We start from the raw sequence: 20855 nt of genomic DNA on the forward strand, positions 1-20855 counted from the left end.
TTGCCATCAGGAGAGGTGGACTCGGCGGAGGAACACTATATATGTCATTGTATTGTCTACTATATGAGATCCGAGGGAGGTACCACTGCCTGTTCCATGAAGGCTTTGGACCTTTGCGTCGGATCACGGACTTTGAGGACCAAAAGTGCTTAGGGCTCTTCATACTTGAGCTTAGACGCCACAGAGAGAGCCTATTGAGGGACAGGAAGGCAGTGGGATGACCAGAGCCGCCTGGACAGAGAGCCCTCACAGATTTTTTCAAAGCCAGCACTGTAACCCCACCAGCCTCTACTCCCCCATCTAAAGGCCTACCTGGCAGACCACCCTCCACAGGAGTCACCCTCGACAGAGCCATTGCCATCTGTAGAACGAGACACCCACGACCACGAGAATCGCGTCCACGACTCCCTCACCATCGGTAGATTCGAACCATCATTGTCCACCACTGGAGGAGTTTACCACGACTATTCAACGGCGGTTCAGCTTTTAGCTCTTAGCTCTCTTAGGATGTTACTATTTTTATTCTTTCTTTCAGATTTGTTATTATGAGACATCATCATCATCAGTTGTACCTTGTTTTGGTCTCATGGGCCATTTCGACCTTTAGAGACGTTAATATATCTTTCTCTCTCTCTCTCTCTCTCTCTCTCACACACACACACACACACACATTCACACCCCTCTCTCTCTCTCTCACGCATACACATACACATGTATTGTCTCTTCTCACACCCCCTCACATACATAGAAACTCTCTTTCTCTCTCTCTCTCTCTCTCTCTCTCTCTCTCCCTCACACATGCATACACACATACTTGCACGCTCATATGTGTGACTGTGTGCACATACACGTGTCTGTGTGATTATGTAATGTCGACTTCATGCCTACATGCATCGTGCAAGTGTCTTGATTGTGCGCATGTGCTAGTGTGTGTATGTGCATGTGTTTATGTGTACGGTATGAGTATGTGTATGTTTGTGTTTGTATGTCCATGTGCGAGTGTGTGAGCATGTGAATGTGTCTGTGTGTGCATCTTTGTGTCTATGTCTGTGCATGTACACATGTAAATGTGTATGCATGTGCATCTATGTATACATGGATGTGCATGTGGGTGTGCACATCCATGTGTACACACGTGTACTTGTGTGCGTGAGTTTGTGTATGTGTGTACATATGTGTATATACTTATGTGCGTGCATATGCATGTATATGTGTGTATAAGATCAAGTGTGTGTGTGCATGAATACATGTACGTTCATGTGTGCATGCATGTGTGTGTGTCTCTCTCTCTCTCTCTCTCACACAGAGACACAATCTCCTACCCACGCACACACAAACATCCTATCTTCTCATATGCACGCACATACACATGCAATATACCCTCTCTCTCTCTCTCTCTCTCTCTCTCTCTCTCTCACACACACACACACACCCCTCTTATGCATATACATGCACATGCACTCTCTCTTCACACCCCCTCACACACGCATAGAAACACACACACATTCTCTGTCTCTCTCTCTCTCTCTCCACACACACACACACACACACACTTGCACGCATATAAGTGTGATTATGTGTGCACATATATACATGTGATTATGTAATCTTGACTTCGTGCATCATGCAAGTGTCTTGATTGTGCGTATGGCTAGTGTATGTATGTGTACATGGTGTATATGTTTATGTTTGTGTGTATCCATGTGCGAGTGTGTGCATATACGTATGTGAACATGTGAATATGTCCGTATGTACATCTTTCAGTCTGTGTGCACGTGTGTGTGTTAGTGTGCGTGTAGCATGTGCGAATGTGTATGCGTTTTCATCTATGCATACATGTGTGCATGCATGTACTTGTGAGTATATGTACTTGTGTATGTGAGTATATGTATGTGCTTGTGTGCATATATACACATGTATGTATATGTGTATGTGTAAGGTTGTGTGTGTGTGTGTACATATCTCTGTGTGCATATTTATATATACATGCTTACATACCTATAGATACATACATACATAATATATGTGTGTGTATGTATTTATATATGTGTATGTATATATATATATATATATATATATATATATATATATATATATATAGGTATTTATATTCTCACTTACACATGCACATAATATAATATTAGAAGATATATGTGTGTGTGTGTGTGGAGGAGGAGGAGAGGATTGCTTTCTAATGTATGATATATATATATATATATATATATACTTACATACCAATAGATACATACATACATACATAATATGTGTGTGTGTGTATGTGGAAGGGTGGGCCATTTGCCTTCTAATGTATTATATAATTATATATATATATATATATATAAGAAACTCATTCAATGAGCAAATGACTTGATGGTGATAACTTGATGGTGATAATTAATTGTGAGTCCCAATGCATCTAGGCATGTGAGAAAAAAACCCCCAAAGAGTGTTTTCTCTTCTTTTCAAAAATTATCCCCCTCCTTTCTCGACGTAAAAGAGGTAGGTATCCTTGCTTTATGTAGATTTGAATAAATGCTTCCTCCTTTGCCCACGTGGAGGGAGGGGCATTCGTCCTTTATCTTGTATAGATAGATAGATGTCTACAGGAATGCCAATTGGTTTACCTATATAATAGCTATAAATGATTATTGGTTTACCTATATAATAGCTATGAATGATTATTTCTTGTACAAGTGGATTCAGCCAAGGAGATGAAGTATTTGCAGTTCTTTGTCTTTATCACTTGACTATATTGCCTCTCATCCGAAGATAGCAAGGAAGAAAAAAGCTAGCATCGCAGAGCTAACAGAATTGCAAAAATGGAGATTTACAATAACGTGCACAATTATATACATTATCTTTGCCTCCTCTTCTAGTGCATAAAGTAGATGATGTTTTTAAAAAGCGGATCTTTATAAGATTTAGATCCGTACTAACATCAGCCATTGTATCAATCAAGTAATGTAACCGTGCAAGGCTTGTTGGGGGCCTTTGCCTTTGGTTCATGGATGCGTAGGTGAACGAATTCCCAAGAAAAGCAAGGCGGACCTTAGTCCTGATAGAGCTTGACGTAAAACATCCATTGTAAAGATGATATTGTGGCAAGATACATGTTAGGCTACAATTGCATGTTGCATTGAGTGAAACCAACCATAGGAGGGACATCCAGCAACCAAATTTCTATCACGGCCTTACAATCTCATTCATAAGGAACTTGAGTTTTAGTGACAATTCCAATACTTCATCTTCCAGGTCTCCATGCAGAATGACAGGTTTTGTCCATTCATATATTTCAGCCAAATCATTTGAGAAATATGTCATTGTCATTGTCTCATCTATTTTTTTTTCCCCATGGATTCCAGATTATTTCCCATGCGCATTTTTGCAATGAGCTTGACCTTTTATAGTTAGTCAATCCATGTGATTTCTTAAGACAGGCAAGAGTTTACCTATGCTTCTTAAAGGGTTTTTAGTTTTGGTGTCTTCATCATGCAGCTTCCGGCGGCCCCCCTGCCCTCTTCAAAAAGGGAAGCCTCTTAGAAATCTGACAATGCTGCATTCTTCCAGAGGCTGGGCAGCACATCGAGCCCATGCAATTTGCAATCAAACCAATCTACACTCCTCCGGACACCACCCACGTAGGAAAAGGGAGGTGCTTTTGTGGGAAGGGAGAAATCCACGTATGAGATGGCACTCGCTATTCAACTTTGATCAACAATAAGCCTGCACACGTTAAAAAACTCGAGCCAGTGAACTGGAACACTCAACCTCAGCATTTGCCTCCAGAAAAGACTACACATATTGAGCCCATGCACTTGGCAAAAATTATGACTGATATCATAAGTTGGTAAGCTCGATTGCCAATGGGTCACGCTAGGTGGAGGATTTTTTTGTCACACGGATTGCCAGGGAGGCTACAAATTTGGATGCAAATAGTACTATCCATTAAGCTTCTGACAGAGATTTGGACTTCAAGGAAGGTTACACTAGTATGCACCTACTAAGTACGCAAAGTATCTGCAATTGCAGCCCATTTACATAAGCCGTGGTCATCTGATAGATCCCTCTGCAGTAGCAACTGAGTGCCCACCTTAAGGTGGCTTGGTCTCCCACCCAAAGGCAGTACAACTATGGCTCCAAACTGCCCAGATGCCGCCGGAAAGCCTGCAGGGGTTTGAACTTGGGACCTCCCCCTTCTCGGTCACAAACCCACACCGCTAGGCTACACACCCTTGGCCCATTTATCTACTTACCATACTCTTCTCCAACGTCACATACTTGCCATCTTAGAAGAACTGCTGTTCCTTGTAGAGAATTCACTCATTGCTTAGAAAGCCTAAACTTGACATGAAAAGAGATACATGCTCATGATTTTTAATGGTTGTTCTGTATAAATATTTTTCAGGGTACCCAGCAATCCTAGCTTTGAAAGACAAGAGCCAACAGCTGTGCATATTGACCTTTGCATGCTGTAGCTCACATGTTAAGTACACCACCCTGTTAACTTAACGGCCAAGTTCTCTGAATGGCTGCACTAAAACAAGTCCTTTGCCTCTTCTGTAATGATAGCTGTGTCTGTGGGAGACACTCCAGCTAAAGCTTTTCGCTCACAAAAACCGCTATTCTGTAACGATAGTTGGTATGCTATAAACGTGTTAAGTACACCATCCTGTTAAGTTAACGGCCAAGTTCTCTGAATGGCTGCACTAAAACAAGTCCTTTGCCTCTTCTGTAATGATAGCTGTGTCTGTGGGAAACACTCCAGCTAAAGCTTTTCGCTCACAAAAACTGCTATTCTGTAACGATAGTTGGTATGCTATAAACGTGTAAGACCCTCTGCTTGAGCTCTTTGCATATGTGTCATGCTCATGCATCTTCCTTCTGTCTAAGAATCTCCACCTTGCCTGCACACTACTGCAGCTGGGCCTCAGCATAGATGTTTGACATCAAAACATATGCAACAGCGTCCTCGGGCTGCAGATTTACTGCAAAATCAAATGCCTGTTTTGCCATCTCCAAATTGCCATGTCTAAGGCACATACCTAGCAAACATAACCATATAGTCAGATCAGCCTGCATGGGCATCCTCCCCAATATGTCCTCTAATTTTTTAAAGTCCCCTGCACGTCCAAGGAGGTCTATCATGTTGACATAATGCTTCAACTCTCGAGTTATGCAGTAATCTCTGCCCATGGAGTGGAAGTACTCAAGACCTTCACCAACAAGGCCAGCATGACTGCAAGCTGAGAGGACTGAGGCAAACGTTATTTCATTTGGCTTAATACCTGCCTGTTGCATGGCCTCAAACATTTGCAGACTTGCGACACAACTTCCTTTTCCTGCATAGCCCGCAACGCACGCACTCCATGACACCACGTCAGGCTGAGCCAGCCCATCAAAGACTGCATACGCATCTATCATACTTGCAGAACTCGAGTATGCATGGACAAGAGTGGCTGGCAGAGATTTTTGACCATACCCACCTGCAGAGACAATGATGAAATGAAGATGCTTGCATATCTCCAAGTTTCCTGTTTCACTGCAGGCTTGCAATATGCAAATGAGAGTGATATCATCCAATGTCACAAACAACTCCTGCATCTGTCTGTACAAGTATAAAGCCTTTGAATGTTGGCCCTGCTCGACATATGCTGAAAGCATGGCAGTCCACGACACAATGCTGCGCTGGGACAACTTGCTAAACACACTCTCTGCTTCCACAAGCCTCCCACACTTTCCATACATTGTCATGAGGGCGGTAGCGACAAAGACATCTGAAGTAAAACCCTCATTCCGAGCATCATCATGTAATGCCAGGCCAATTTCCAGAGAAGTCTCTTTGGTCGATAACCTCTTTACGAGAGGAACTTCTTCCTTCTCTGAGAGGGTGCCACATGCCTGAAGGGCAGTCACAAACATGTGCGGGTCTGGGCGCATGCCATTGAGATACATTTGTCGGTAAAACTGTAAAGCCTTCTCTGCTTGGCCCTGGTCAACATATGCAGAGAGCATTATAGTCCAAGACTTGATGTCTTGTTGGGACAATGTACTGAATGCAATCTCTGCTTCTGCAACAGTCCCACACTTTCCATACATACTCACAAGCATGTTACCAACAAAGGAATCTGAATCGAAACCGTTCCTCTGAGCATCATAATGTAATGCCCGGCCAATTTCCAAGGCCATCACTTTGGCACATTGAAGAGCTTCATCCTTTTCTGCAAGGGTATGGCATGCCTGAATGGTGACAGCAAACGTCAGCTGGTTAGGACTCACCCTTTCCTCTTGCATCTGTCTGTAAAGTTGCAAAGCTTTCTCTCCTTGACCCTGTTCAACATATACTGACAGCATAGCATTGCATGACACTTCATTATGCAGAGACAACCCACGAAACACATTCTCTGCTTTGGTGATGGCCCCACATTTCCCGTACATACTCACAAGGGTGTTGCCGACAAAAATATCTGATGCAAAGCCCATCCTACGGGCGTCAATGTGTAATCTCTCGCCTTCTTCCAGATTGGGTATGCTGCCACAAGCTTTGAGAGCGCTAACGAAGGTATAATGGTCTGGTTCAACACCATCCTGTAGCATAACTTGGTACATGTTGAGGGCTTCCTGCGCTTGGCCTGAGTTGGTGTATGCGGCAATCATGGCAGTCCAGGAGAAGACAGTTCGGCGAGGCAAAGTGAGAGATATCTCGCGTGCATCTTGGATGCCACCGCATTTTGCCAGAGTGACAACAAGGTAGTCACCCAGTACGCCGGTGAGCTTCGATTTGTGTTGGACGAGATGGGTATGAACTTGCTTGGCCTGAAGCAAGGCCTTTCTCTGGTTGCAAGCCTTGAGGAGGGAGAGATAGAGGTTGTTGGTGGGGCAGAGCTGATCCATACGCAAGAGTGCTTGGACTGCTCTGTCCAGCTTTCCTTGCTCGCACAAAGCTTGAATGTCATCAAAGGAGAGCTCCTGCTCTCTTCGGGCATGGGAAGGTGGAAACCGATGGGAGGCATCATCATGATGGACATCATCACGGATGATGGCTACCCTTAGAGGGTTCTTGTACTTGTGGTTCACCCGCAGAGGCCTGTTCTGACGATGATGATGATGGCTCGAGCTCCTGTTTTCCCCCCACTCTTCTTCTTCTTCTTCTTGTGAAGGGTCTTCTGAACAGAGACGCTCGTGCAGCACGCGCCTAGCACTGTGCGTTGCAGCTCCTCGCAAAGCAGGAACCCGCATCCGCTAAATCGCGGTTTCTGGCGCATTTCTGCTGAAACTCGAAGGTCCATCCGTTTTCTCCAAGGTTAAAAAACCTTTCTATTTATATGCTTCTCTGGGCCTAGCTTTTCTTTTTTTTTTTGGGAAAATATTTGTAATATTAACACTTAAAATATTTATATGATAGAGTCCTTTTACAAAAATCCTTTTACAAAGCTCTTGAACCCCCAGGTCATATTGACTACAATTCAGTAATCTGCACAGCATGTCCCATCTTTCATCCTCCCAAACAAAAGAAGATTGACTCCAGGACACATGGTAGCTGACTGCATACAAGCCATCATCATAGGCTCACAGTGGTGAAACCTTTGGGTGGTGGGAGCTTTTCCAATACATAGTTTCTTGACCAAACCTTCACCATAGGTCTAGTACCCAAGGGATTTTGCACAAATGCCACAAAAGTATACACAGGATGTTTCTCCTTGAGATACCACCTGTTGGTCCTCGGTCCAAACTTGGGCAACCTGATCTTCCCTTCCTTAGTTAGGTAAGCCTGCATACAATCTTTTGTTAGGGAATCCTAGTATATGTACCAAGGTTTGCTATATTGCAAATCATCCGATTCCATTGAGGAGAGATTGTATTGCCTGAAGTGTATTAACATCATTCAACTTGTTAACATAATATACAAACCTGCACAAATGAACACATTTATACATTATTTCAATTACATTAAAACCAATTTTCTCACCATTATGAAACACTAAGTTATTCCTAGATATCCAAATCTCCCATAAGCAACCATATCTTATATTACTGAACAACCAGTTAGTAACCTCTTCAGATTCCACCCCCTTCCCAAGACCCACTCTCCCCAAAGTCCCTGTACTCCCAAACATCTTACTGCCCATTTCCCTATCTTGTGGGCCTAGCTTTTCTAGACTTCAGCTCCTTCACGAGAGGTTTGGCTTGTCTTGCAATGTACTCGACCTCATTGCTTCAAGACGGGAATCCAAAGGTTCATTCAAACCTTGGCAGAAGCGGGCTACCTGTTGGGAGGTAGTCATGGGTGGGACATATTTCCGAAGAGTGATGAACTTCGAGTAGTACTTCTCCAAAGTTAAGCTGAGCTGCTTGAGGGCAAATAACTCATTCATCTTGAAAGACTCATGAGATGGGGGAAGATATTTCTCCTTCACAACTTGTTTGCTATCATCCCAGGTTTGGGAGTGTTCGGTAACTTCCTTATCAGCACCATTGCTTCCACCAGAGCTTAGCATCCCCAGTGAGGTGAAATCATGCAAGCATGGATTGGTTTATAGCTCCAGTACTGGCAGGGCTAAGAAGTAATCATCCATTGCTTCCATCCATACCTCGGCATTTCTCAATTTTTGAACCTTCCCCTTTAAAGGAGGTAGGTTGCATCTATTTGAGTAGAAGCTTCTTCTCCTATGTGCCTATGTATAACGTATTGGGAAGAGAAGGTTGATCGTAGACATCATTTTTGCAAGATTAAATCTAGAATTATGAAACTTATACTTTACACTACACTCATGATATAAAAGGAAAACCTTGAAATCATTTTATTTCTCAATTCAAATATTTACAAGGACAAGACTGATTATAAGGATTTGAGACTAATGTCATAAAGGAGACTTCTAGGCTTAACTAGGGCATAAGACTTGAGTGGTTCACTTAGGTGAAATATGGAGGTTTCGCATAAGACTTGAGTGGTTCACATAGGTGAAATACGGGGGTTTCGCCGTAGTTTCTGGTAGGGGAGGTAGAATATGAGATTTGAGACTAATGTCATAAAAGAGACTTCTAGGCTTAACTAGGGCATAAGACTTGAGTGTTTCACATAGGTGAAATATGGAGGTTTTGCATAAGACTTTAGTGGTTCACATAGGTGAAATATGGGGGTTTCACCGTAGTTTCTGGTAGGGGAGGTAGAATATGGATTGTATTGTCTTCCATAACAGGCTACTCGGTCGACAAGTAAGACTTGCATTACTTGGTCATACACCCAACCTTTCTATGGTATATGGTTCCCTTCTATGGTTACGCAATTGTCTCGTCTAGGGGTATCCATAAACTAGAATAAGCAAACCATTGTCACCTTCTCGATCCAATGAATCCGCTTCAAATCGATGGTGAGATTCCCAATTCGGTCTGCTCAGATGATGAGGTACCTCAGTCCATGATTCCAAAAGTGGTTTCTACCCTAACCTTTCTAGATACGAGAGGAATGAGGGAGGGACAACTTCTTGAGTATTTGCATCATTGTATTGTAGATTTCGATGGTGAGGAAGGGACAACTTCTCGATCCAAAAAATCCACTTTAAATTGATAGTGAGATTCCTAATTCGGTCTGCTCAGATGATGCAGTACCTTGGCCCACGATTCCAAAAGTGTTTTCTACCCCACCCTCTTTCGATACGAGAGGGATGAGGGAGGGACAACTTCTCGAGTATTTACATCAATCACTGTATCGCAAAATTTAAAATTCGAGAAATAACAAGCTGCTCAAAGATGCATTGGAAGATTAGAAATCTAGAGTAAGCGTCTTCTTCCTCCTATAATCATTCATTCACCAATCAAGTTGTACTAGTAAGGTATTTTATCAAGTAACATCTAATTGAGGTAAAACATATACTTCAAAACAATCCTAAATAACAAATCCTAGGAACTAAAACTCTACTCTGATACCAATTGTAAGGTCCCGACCTAAAAAGAAAAATTCTTAAGATAGTCTACTAAGCCTTTAAAATAATTTCCTAGTCATCGACACCTCGAACGTGTAGAGATACGAGGATATGACTACTAGGTAAGACCTATCTCTATCTCACAGGGGGAGCGTGATCTCCTAAATAGTTATAAAAATTGAATCACCCATAGAGTGATCGACCTATCTTAGGCAACCTCTATCCTTAATTCCTAGAAGCAATGCCTTTTTTCCCATCTATGCGAGGCACGGTCGCTAACCTAGTCCTCTAGAATAGACCTACCCAGGGACTTATTTACCTAGCGTAGTGTGATTGATTACATTTATTGGAAAGATACTCGACTAATCGGGTCCACCCGTCCATAGGATGGTGCCATTAGGGCAATCCACCCTTCCACTTTCCACCCAACTCACCCATCATTTTTGTTTTCTAATTAATCCTAGCACACTGTGTGACATATATAGGCAAGTTCATTAATTAGGGATCTTACATAATGTTCATTAAAACAATCGCTTAACTTAAAACCATGATACAACAATACTAGAAAACAAAGGACTTAATAAAAAATAATTGCAAAGGTTCAAATCCAACTATAGCCAGCCAACTATAGCCAGATCTAGGCTCTCTTATTCCATGTTGTAGAATTTGGCCTTCTAGTCTCCATAGACTAGGCAATCCCTATGGGACCATTCACCTTGTCATTGTTGGTGGGACAGGGGAGAACTCAAGCTAGCCTGTCATCCTCTCAGGCTCCATCGCTTGATCCTCCCGCTCCTCGGAGGGATGTCTACGTGCTAGGATGGGCTTATTTACCACACTAGCTTTGGGCCTGTAGAATCAGATAGCATCCATAACTCTCGCCAAACCAGCGACCTCTAACTTCCCAATGGTAGGAGGAATATCTTGGGCTGACTGCGGGCCTCGCTAACGTCACCGCTCGGCTATACAAGAACAGGAATATCTTGGGCCGACTCGGGGCCTCGCTAACGTCACCGCTCGGCTACACAAGAACAGGAATAGGGTTAGCATCAAGGCGGGGAGAAGATGTACCTATACTTTAATTTAAGCAAGATAGCAATATAATAGTTTAACCTAATCTCCTAAGATACGAGAAACCACATTATCTTTTCAAGAAAGCAGCAATTCTATAAGAAATTTGATATTTTCAAAACAAGGGAAAAATATAGCATCCTTTATTGTTCTTAATTAATTCTAACATCAAGGATTAATCCAAAAACCTCTTTTTAAATGATTTTTAACCTAACCTGGCCATTTCCTCCATGAGGGACTCCCAAGGGAAAAGTTGGGGCAACGTTCGGAGCATTCTCTCTTGTTTCGTTGTCATGCATGCTTCTTGAGACAACATTTTGGCGTCTTCAATGAGGAGCCATACTGTCCAATCTCTCATAGCTCACATAATCGCAAACTCAATGCTGCAATTTGGAGTCTGTTTACTCACTTTATGAGAGCAAAAGATTCACGAAAACCACCTCTTAGAGCAAAAGTGTGCTTGCTTAAGTCTCTTTATATGGGGGGTAAAAAGTAGAGTGTCCTTAAGCTGAGAGAAAGGGTGGCTGCTGGTGGAAACAAGACCAGAGGGGGGAGGAGGAGGGATCCCCCTTAACTCTATTCACACCAGGGGAGAGAGAGAGAGAGAGAGAGAGAGAGAGAGCAGTGTAGGACACCCCCTCCCACAAGACAAGAGGACTGGCTATGAGTGCTTGGTTGCAGAGGGCTGCTGGAGAGAACTTGGTTGCAGAGGGCTGCTGGAGAGAGCTTGGTTGCAGAGGGCTGCTGGAGAGAGCTTGGTTGCAGAGGGCTGTTGGACAAAGTGGCTGTAGAGCCTCCACACACAGAGGCAGCTTCTGCTAGCCATAGAGGGGGTGCTAGGGGGTTTATACAGGGGCTGTTTACGGGTAAGGAGAGAGCAAAGAGAGGTGAAAAGGACCTTGACATGAAAAGTACAATGACCTGTGGTTATATGGGCATGTAGAAAGTGTGGTGCCTATAAGGCCAAAGGTGGGATATGTATGTACCTTCCAGACCAGTGGGTGGTCGCATGGGTGTCCACGTGGCAGCCAATGGAAACCATTACATCCAGTATCGACAATACATGTGTAAACCCCGTCTGCACTTCCAAAATGCACTGCTACACTGCAATAACCAGATTTCGAGGAGAAACAGTTCTGTGAGCAATACAAAAACATAGCTCACATATAGCATGCATAGAGCATATACATGGCAAAATCCGTATACATAAAGCTTAATGTATACACCATATGCATTAAGCTTAATGCATAAGCCATATTCATTAAGCTTTATGCATAAGGTTTTTTCATAAAGCCTTATGGTTTTGGCATAAAGCCTTATGCACAAAAACATTATACGTAAGCTTAAGCATAAATCCATAATGGATGAGCCTTATGCTTTATGTAATACACAAAAAATGCTCCCAAGCACTTGGGGGTACACCATAGACAAGTAAAGAAAGGGATTATGAAAGACAAGTACTCTTACCTTGAAAACAAGAGAAGTTGAGTTTGAGTTGCAAAGTTAAGCTTATGTTGCAAAGATAATCTATAAGTTAAAGCAAATATATATTTTAGTAAAGCTCATGCAATAATGCATTAAGCATAAGCTTAATGTATTAATGTATTAATGTATTAAGCTTATGCAATAATGCTTAATGCATTATGCATAATGCAATTAATGTATTAAGCTTATACAATAATTCATTAAGCATAATCTTAATGTATTAATGCATTAATACATTAAGCTTATGCTTAATTCAATAATGAATTAAACATAAGCTTAATGTACTAGTGCATTATGAATAATGCAATAATGCATTCAACATAAGCTTAATGTTTCAATGCATTATTCATAAGCTTAATGCATTAGGGCATTATGCATAATGCATTAAGAATAAGCTTATTGCATTAATGCATTAATCCATAATACACAGGCTTATGCTTAATGCATTAAGCTTATTAATGTATTATTACATTATGCATTATGTAATAAGCTTATGCATTATGCATTAATACATAATACATAATGTATCATATATAAGCTTATGTATTAATGTATTAATGTATTAAGAATAAGCTTAATGCATTAAGCATAACCTTAATTCATTAATGTAATAATGCATTATACATTAAGCTTATGCATTATGCAATAATGTATTAATGGATTAATGCATAATATATAAGCTTCTACCTAATGCAATAATGTATTATACATTAAGCTTATGCATTATGCAAATACCTTTGATTGCATTGCTTGTGATGCTTGTGAAGGAAGGTCTTTCTTCCTTTTTAATGGAGAAGAGGGTTTTCTTGTGAAGGGAGAAGGGGGTTTGCTTGTGAAAAGGGACAAGGGCTTGTGAAGGTGAGAAGAGGGTTTGCTTGTGATGAGAAGGGCTTGTAAAGATGAGAAGCGGGTTTTCTTGTGGTGGGTGGACGAGGAGTGGTGTCGAGTGCTGCTTGATGGAGAGATAAGGGTCCATGGGTTGGGGGTGATGTCCAGAGAGGGAAGTCACCAATACGCTCCTCTGTCCATCCAGCACAGGTATCTCTTCTACTGGTGGCAAGGCTTCCTCCCTAGTCTTAAGGTGCTCTGCCCACCATTGCTCCTTTGTAAGTGCATCTAGGAGGGGTAATAGGCGCCTTTGATGACTCCTCTTTAGAGGCCTTCTTTCTAGGTTGTCGAGAAAACTTTGGTTCCCCTAGACCTATTACCTCTATTGCTTCATGTTGGGAAACTAGTGTAGAGGAAGAGGCCAGAGTGAGAAAGAATTATGTCCAATCACTAACTACTGTGTCTTTTGAGAGCTCTTCTTCTTGGGACACCTCTTGAATGGGGTCTAGGTCCAACTCCACTATGTCCACCATATTGCATTGGAACCCCTCATAGGAATTTAACCACTTCCATAGAGGTTCTGCCACCTCATAGGAATTTAACCACTTACATAGAGGTTCTGCCACCTCTCCTTCCGACCCAAATGGATCCCAAGCCTCATCCATTGGTAATCCTTGCCATTCCTTCTACTCTTACTTGTCACTGGGTCCTTCCTCCCGAATGGGAATCATGTCATGTAGGGCAGTGCCCCTTGCACTCTCATCGGGGCCTTTTTCCTAGGGCAAGGTCATCGTAGTCACCTCCGGGTTAGGGATATGCAAGTTGTCCTCCCAGCCCCAATCATGGATCATCTGAGTTGCCCTCATCCTGAGTTGCCCTCAACCATTTGCCCTCAACCAAGGCCTTCCAATGAGCAAGCTGTAGGTCTCTCTAGCTGGTGGGAGGTCTAATACCACAAAATTCATTTCAATACTAATCCCTCAAAAGTGATCAAAACTTGCATGACTAGTCCCAAGGGCATCACTTCTCTCTAGTATGCCACTTAGATGGCAAAGGGAGTTGGCTCAGTAATTTGGAGACCTAAGAATTTCCTAGTAGATTTAGGCATGATGTCAACACTAGAACCACCATCCACAATCACCCTATAATTTGAGTTCCTCCCATGGAGATTGTCACCCTTGGGCTTCGGTGATTGTCCACTCCTGGGTCAGTGAGGCATACCCTTGCTTACTGCCTGGGCCGTCGCCCCCACTACTACTAGATGTGGCTTCACCCCTAGTTGCCTTCAAATCCATCCAATGCTAGACCAAGCCTAGCAGTTGCTCTCGTATTTCCTAGCTCAAACCACATAATTTAGGAAGGGTGATTTCCACCTTTGCCCCTACTAACACTTCCTCCCAACGTAAATTACTAACCTTGGGTTGGGTAGACTCCTCACCCGCCTTTGAAGGTGTGGTGGTTTGGGGAATGACCAAGGTAGGTGCCGCTTCCATCTCCATGGGTGGTGCTTGAGTGAATTCCTCCACAGCCTCCTTATTATAAGCTTGTTCCACAATGGATGGGTAGACTACACCATCAAGAGGAGTGGTAATTTGGGGGCTCTTTGGGACTGGGTGATGGCTGCCACTATTGGAGTGCCAGCATTTGGAGATGGCACCACTACCACTATTGGGTGTCATCCTTGGGAGATGGCACCACTGCTTCTAGCATGCTAACCAGTGGGGTTCTAGGTCAACCCCAGGTGTAGTGGTCTCAGCTCTCCGGGAAATGGAGACGTGGGGGCGAGCCCTCTGGTACATTGCATTGAGCTTGCATGTGGCTGATCCCCCCACAAACGGTAGCATATACGAGGCCGGGTGGGGTTGTTGGGAGGATGGCGACGTAACAAAGTGTCCTAGTGGTGCACATGCACATAGGGATGGGCCTAGGTACATGGGGTTAGGGTCCATTTACACATGGGCCCGAGGGGTGTAAATAGGAGATTATCAATCGGCAAGAATAGCTACCCCCCAATCCCAGGATTATGTTAACCCTATCACCAAGTGGCCCCTCCTACTTAGCTTCCCCACATACACTTCCCTCCACCATGGCTACTTTTGTACAAACCCCTCCACTGTCCCAGGCCACATCATCTCAGCAGGAGCTCAAGTAGCCACGATAGCATACACCAATACCCCTCATCTTAGAGCAAGGGCATTTACTGCATGAACCCAAAATATTCAGAAGTAGTGAGAAGAAAGAGATGGACAAGATGGAAGAGGCCGGTATCATTGTTCCCATTGAACACTCGGAGTGGTTGTCACCTATAGTGGTGATTCCCAAAAAGAAGACCAACAAGATCAGGATATGTGTAGACTTCAAAACCCTCAATCAGTGCACAACCAAAGATGGGTTTCCCTTTCCCTTCATAGAGCGGGTTTTGGTGGAAGATGTGGCCAACCATCTGCTCTATTCCTTCATGGATGGGTTCAATAGCCAGGTAGTGATCGATGAGAAGGATCAGCTCAAGACATCATTCGTCACACAATGGAGAACATATGCCTACAAGATGATGCCCTTTGGTCTTTGCAATGCCCCAACCTCCTTCCAGAGGACTGCCACCAAGATTTTCCAAGAGTATTTGAATGGTTTCTTACGCATCTTTTTGGATGACTTCTCTAACTTTAGTGGGAAAAAAGGCATGCTAAGGGTGGTGGTTCTAGAGGAATACCTACCTCAACTCACTTTGGTGTTTGTGTAGTGCAAGGTATACGGTCTCCGCCCCCTTCAAGTGCCACTTCCTTGTGGGTCATGGTGCCTTGTTGGGTCACATCATCTTAGCCGATGGTCTTTCTGTAGATCCCGACAAGATCATTGTTATTCTCAGATTAGCCCCCCCTCCCCCCCGGTTCAATCCTAAAGGCATGCAAGAATTGCTTGGGCATACAGGCTACCAACATTGGTTTGTCTGCATATGTATGCAGATATCTGTTTTCCACTCAACCGCTTGATCCACTTGGATATTCCCTTCCATTGGGGCTTGGATCAAGAGAGAGCCTTCACTTTTCTCAAGCACATGCTGGTGCACGTTTCGATACTCATCACTTAGAATTGAGAATTGATCTTCCATGTACACATGGATGCCAGTGCAATAGTAGTAGGAGCAGTGTTAGCATAACCAGATATAGATCTGAAGATGGATAGGCCTATCCACCACTATGCAAGCATGCAGCTTAATCGGCCAAGAGAAACCACTCCACCCAGAGCGAGAGGGTTTGGCCATAGTGTACTCCTTTTAGAAATTTAGACATTATTTATTAGGGCATCACTTTGTGGTGATCACACGGACCATCAAGCACTGAAGTATTTGTTGAATAAAGCCTAGGTCGGCAGGATCTGGAGATGGCTCCTTCTCTTTCAAGAATTTGACTTTGAGATGGTTCATCACCTAGGGAAGGACCATGTCAGGGTTGATCATCTGTCTAGAATCCCAAGTGGGGAGCCAACCTCTCAAGATGGGATTTGTGATCTCCCGGACATCATGTTGTTTGTGTGGTGGATGCCACCCCTACTTGGTATGAGGACATTATGATGCCGTTGAGCACAGCTAGGTTTTCCCAGAATGTCAATGCAAAGGCAAAGAGGAGGCTTTTACTTAAGAGTAGGCCTTATCAACTCATTGTCGGACAATTGTACAAGATGGGCAAGCATGAAGTGTTGAGGAGATGTGTCAACCCTCATGAGGTTCCCCTCATCCTGGAGGATGCGCATTTCGGACTAGGTGGAGGTCACTTGCCTAGCCATGTCACCATTGGAAGATCATGCAGTCTAGTCTATGGTGGCCCTCCCTGTTCTTTGATTGTAAAAAGTGGGCTCTCCCTCTGCTCTGGAACAAACAAACCTTCTCTCACTACACAAACCTTCTATTTGCAAACCTTCTCTCACTACACAAACCTGCTATTTGCAAACCTTCAACCACCTACAGGAACTCACTTCACTGCAGTCTCACGTTTGCTCAGCTCTTTGGTGGTGGTCACTCTCGGCCACCGCTCTTGTCTATCAAAGAAAACACCGAATTATTCTTCTTTAACCCCACGTCGTCGCCTTTGATTCTTCTGGAATGCATCACTGCCCGGCTTCCTTGGGTTGCCATATGACTTCTATTTCCATTTTCGTGCACTTGCTCGAATACACCTGGCTGCGCTATTGCTTTTGCCATCTAGGGTTCACACCACACCATCTCATACACATTTCATACCTCTATACATTGTTTTTTGGTCGGGGGCTCTCGATTAACTTCACCTTGTAATCAAAGAACTCATTCTAGGAAGTCTAGTGTGCCCTTGGCTGAGAATGAGACCAAACAAGGGGTAGAAATTGTTAAGGATATGACAAGACCGTCATTCGAGTGCTTTTACTTCGGTGGACTACACAAGATAATAGATTGCTTTAGTTGTAACACACCATCTCCAGCAACAACTTCCAACACTTTAAAACCCCTATGTGAGCAATGTGCATTATACCACTTGTTCAAAGCTTGTCCAAAACTAAACACACAAATACCAAACACAATATAAGTTGCACCACTCAACATTTGTAGTGTGCATAATTAGCAATTTATTACCGCCATATCATTAAATGTGCTAACATGGCTCTACAAACCAAAGTGCAAAAAAAAAAATCTAGCAATGTTGAAACTTCAAAATGGGTTGAGGAAAATTTTGTGACACATCAAAAAACAGGGCCATAGGGGAAAACAAGGGATTAGAAGTACGTGTACCATACCAACCAAATGAAGAAGAATTGAATCCAACTAATAATTCTAGGGATAAAACGTGGGAGAGCATGGTGAGACTAGTTATATGGTGGACTGAGTCCCATTGACTCCTCCCCATCAGCTTCCCAAATGTTCACACAAGAGAAATAAGACTAAATAGAGATTCATCAATTTTCCTTTTAAAATGAGCTAAATTTGCTAAATGAAATTCAACCCCTGAGATAAGCTAATTGGAGAGAACTCAATGTATTGTACGTGTTGAGATATCGAGCTCAACTAGTGCTATGACAAATATTGATGACTCACCTAGGTGATAGCTTTCCTACTTATGTCACTTGCATGGTTGGTATGATTATGGTTGATAGGCTATGTGACAACCACTTTGGAGTACTAGAGTTATGGCATAGTAATAGCACTAGCTCATATAGTCAAGCTCACACTATAGACTGACCATTGTATGTTGTTGTAGGAGAGTACTTTCCTTTTATGTATGTACTCTTATATTTTAGATACATGGTTATATAGAAGAGAAAAAGATAGAAGAAAATTCAACTAGCCATCTATCTCTCTCGTGTGTCTTGCACTCTCTTGTGTGTGTGTGCTTGCAAGAAACTCAAGCTCTTCCTCTCCCCTACATTCTCTTTATAGTATTAGAGCTTCAATTTGTATGAGAGCTTCAATTTGTATGAGAGCTAAGGAGACAAGAAAAAGGCAAGACCAAGCAAGCAAGGAAGCGGTACATGGGTAAGATTATCGTCTCTTCCCCTTCTTGTTTAGGTACAACACCCATCATTATCTCTCCGAGAGCTACACATCTCCGAATGAGGAGTTACCTTTGCAAGATTGGAGGTGCATGTGTGGTACATAGTACTTTATTAGAGCTTCAATTTGTATGAGAGCTTCAATTTGTATGAGAGCTAAGGAGACAAGAAAAAGGCAAGACCAAGCAAGCAAGGAAGCGGTACATGGGTAAGAACATCGTCTCTTCCCCTTCTTGTTTAGGTACAACACCCATCATTATCTCTCCGAGAGCTACACATCTCCGAATGAGGAGTTACCTTTGTAAGATTGGAGGTGCATGTGTGGTACATAGTACTTTGTACTATAGTTTTACAATTAGTTCTTATCTCAAGTACATTTCAGCCATTGTTTGATCAAGGTATTTTAGGACGTTTTGGGAAGTTTTGGTAGAGAACTGTCTCTAGTCAAAATCAGGTTATTGTAGTGCAACAGTGCATTTTGGGAGTGCAGACAATGTTTGCACATGTATTGTTGATATTAGGTGTATGTACATGTAGTAGAAGATAACTTTAAATCAGCATCTTTCATTGTCTTTTCACTCATGACATTGATTGACGCACCTCCATCAATGTATGCATTAGAAATTGTTTGCCCGTCAATGATGGCATCAATCACAGGCACATCATCTCCTACATCAATATCCACCTTCTGAACCATAGGAGTCCCATTATCCCTCTTCTTCTTTTTCTTAGATTCCCTTGTGCTAGCCAGCTTACCCCATTCTTTTCTAAGCTTTGGAGAGAGTGCCAAAAGCTGCCCAAATGTGATTTGTGCTATTTTCTCCCTAAGATCTGTTAAGAGGTCATAACTAAGAGATCCTTGTCCAAGAGGAAAGTCAGATTGTCCAATTTTTCTCCTAGATGACTTCTTCTTCTTCTTCTTATTTTTCTCCTCTTCTTCAGATTTATCTTCTTGTTCTTTTTCTTCCTGACTCCTAGTTTTACGTCCCCTTTTTGCCATTAATGGCATCAATGTTTCCTCTTCTTCTTCTGAGCATGTTTCCTCTAAAAGTGCTAAAATTTTATCCTCACTTTTTCTCAACCTTGGACACTCAGTGCGATAGTGCCCCTTCTCTTGACATTCATAGCATGTGACACTACTTCTATCCCTAGGTTTATCCTCAGCTCGTGGAACCCTAGGTGGCCTTGCATTGACTAAGTGTAACTTCAAATCAGCAAATTCTGCCATAAGTTGTGCAATGTTATGATCCAAGGAAGGAGCTTGTACCTGAGATGTTGAGGCTATCTCTACTCGTGGTGGGATTGGCACACTCAGAGAAGATTGGAATGTGGACTCAATATGAAGAGTGGCCTCCTTCTTCAAAGCAATACGAAGAGCCTCTTTAAAATTAGTGGGATCTTTGCTAAGAACTTTTCCATGCAAGCGGGGATCCAAAGCCCTGATAAACTTGCTCATCTTAAGGTGCTCCATTGCTAAAGAACTCTTTGAATCTTCCATAGAAGGTGAAGAAGAAGAAGCAACAACATGTAAAGTAGCTTGTTGATATTTGATGAATAAGGCTTCATACCTCACTGAAAAGGCAGAAACTAACTCTCCTTCCTTTTGGAAAATTTGATCCAATGCAATAGTAAAGCATTTGGCGACTCCACTGTCCCAAATCTCTCCTTCATTGCTTTGGTCAACCTTTCCCAATCATTCTTGGACTCCTCTGGCAAAGCCTCATGCCAAGTTAAGGCTACACCCTCCAAGAAATCTGGGAGTATTTCTGCCCTCTCCTTCATAGACCAACCCGTCAAGCGGCATGCTCAGTTAAACTCTCGGAGATAACTCCCCGGGTCTTCTCCTTCCGATCCTTGGAACACCAGAATGTTGAACATCTTGCACCAAAAGATGAGTAGCAACAACAAGGGAAATTTACTTGTTTCAAAATAACTTTCCTTTAATCCTGCGGGACCTTGAGGTTGAAATAGAATAATTCTAAGTAAAACCTGCCCATTAACTCCACCAAAAGATGTGACACGAAGTTGGGGTTT

The 20855-nt window shown here is 42.8% G+C and overlaps 1 protein-coding gene across 1 annotated transcript; it reads right to left on the reverse strand.

Moving 5' to 3' along the window:
- Positions 1 to 3828: 3828 nt before the first annotated feature.
- On the reverse strand, positions 3829 to 7284 carry LOC147624142 (putative pentatricopeptide repeat-containing protein At3g01580). Its single transcript, XM_086819060.1, has one exon. It carries the CDS (start codon positions 7234 to 7236, stop codon positions 4912 to 4914), a length of 2325 nt encoding a protein of 774 aa, XP_086675186.1. The 5' UTR covers positions 7237 to 7284; the 3' UTR covers positions 3829 to 4911.
- Between the last annotated feature and the right edge of the window lie 13571 nt (positions 7285 to 20855).

Source organism: Cibotium barometz, chromosome 25, assembly GCF_041138505.1.
Source record: "Cibotium barometz isolate CiBa-2024 chromosome 25, ASM4113850v1, whole genome shotgun sequence".
Classification (NCBI taxonomy): Eukaryota; Viridiplantae; Streptophyta; class Polypodiopsida; order Cyatheales; family Cibotiaceae; genus Cibotium; species Cibotium barometz.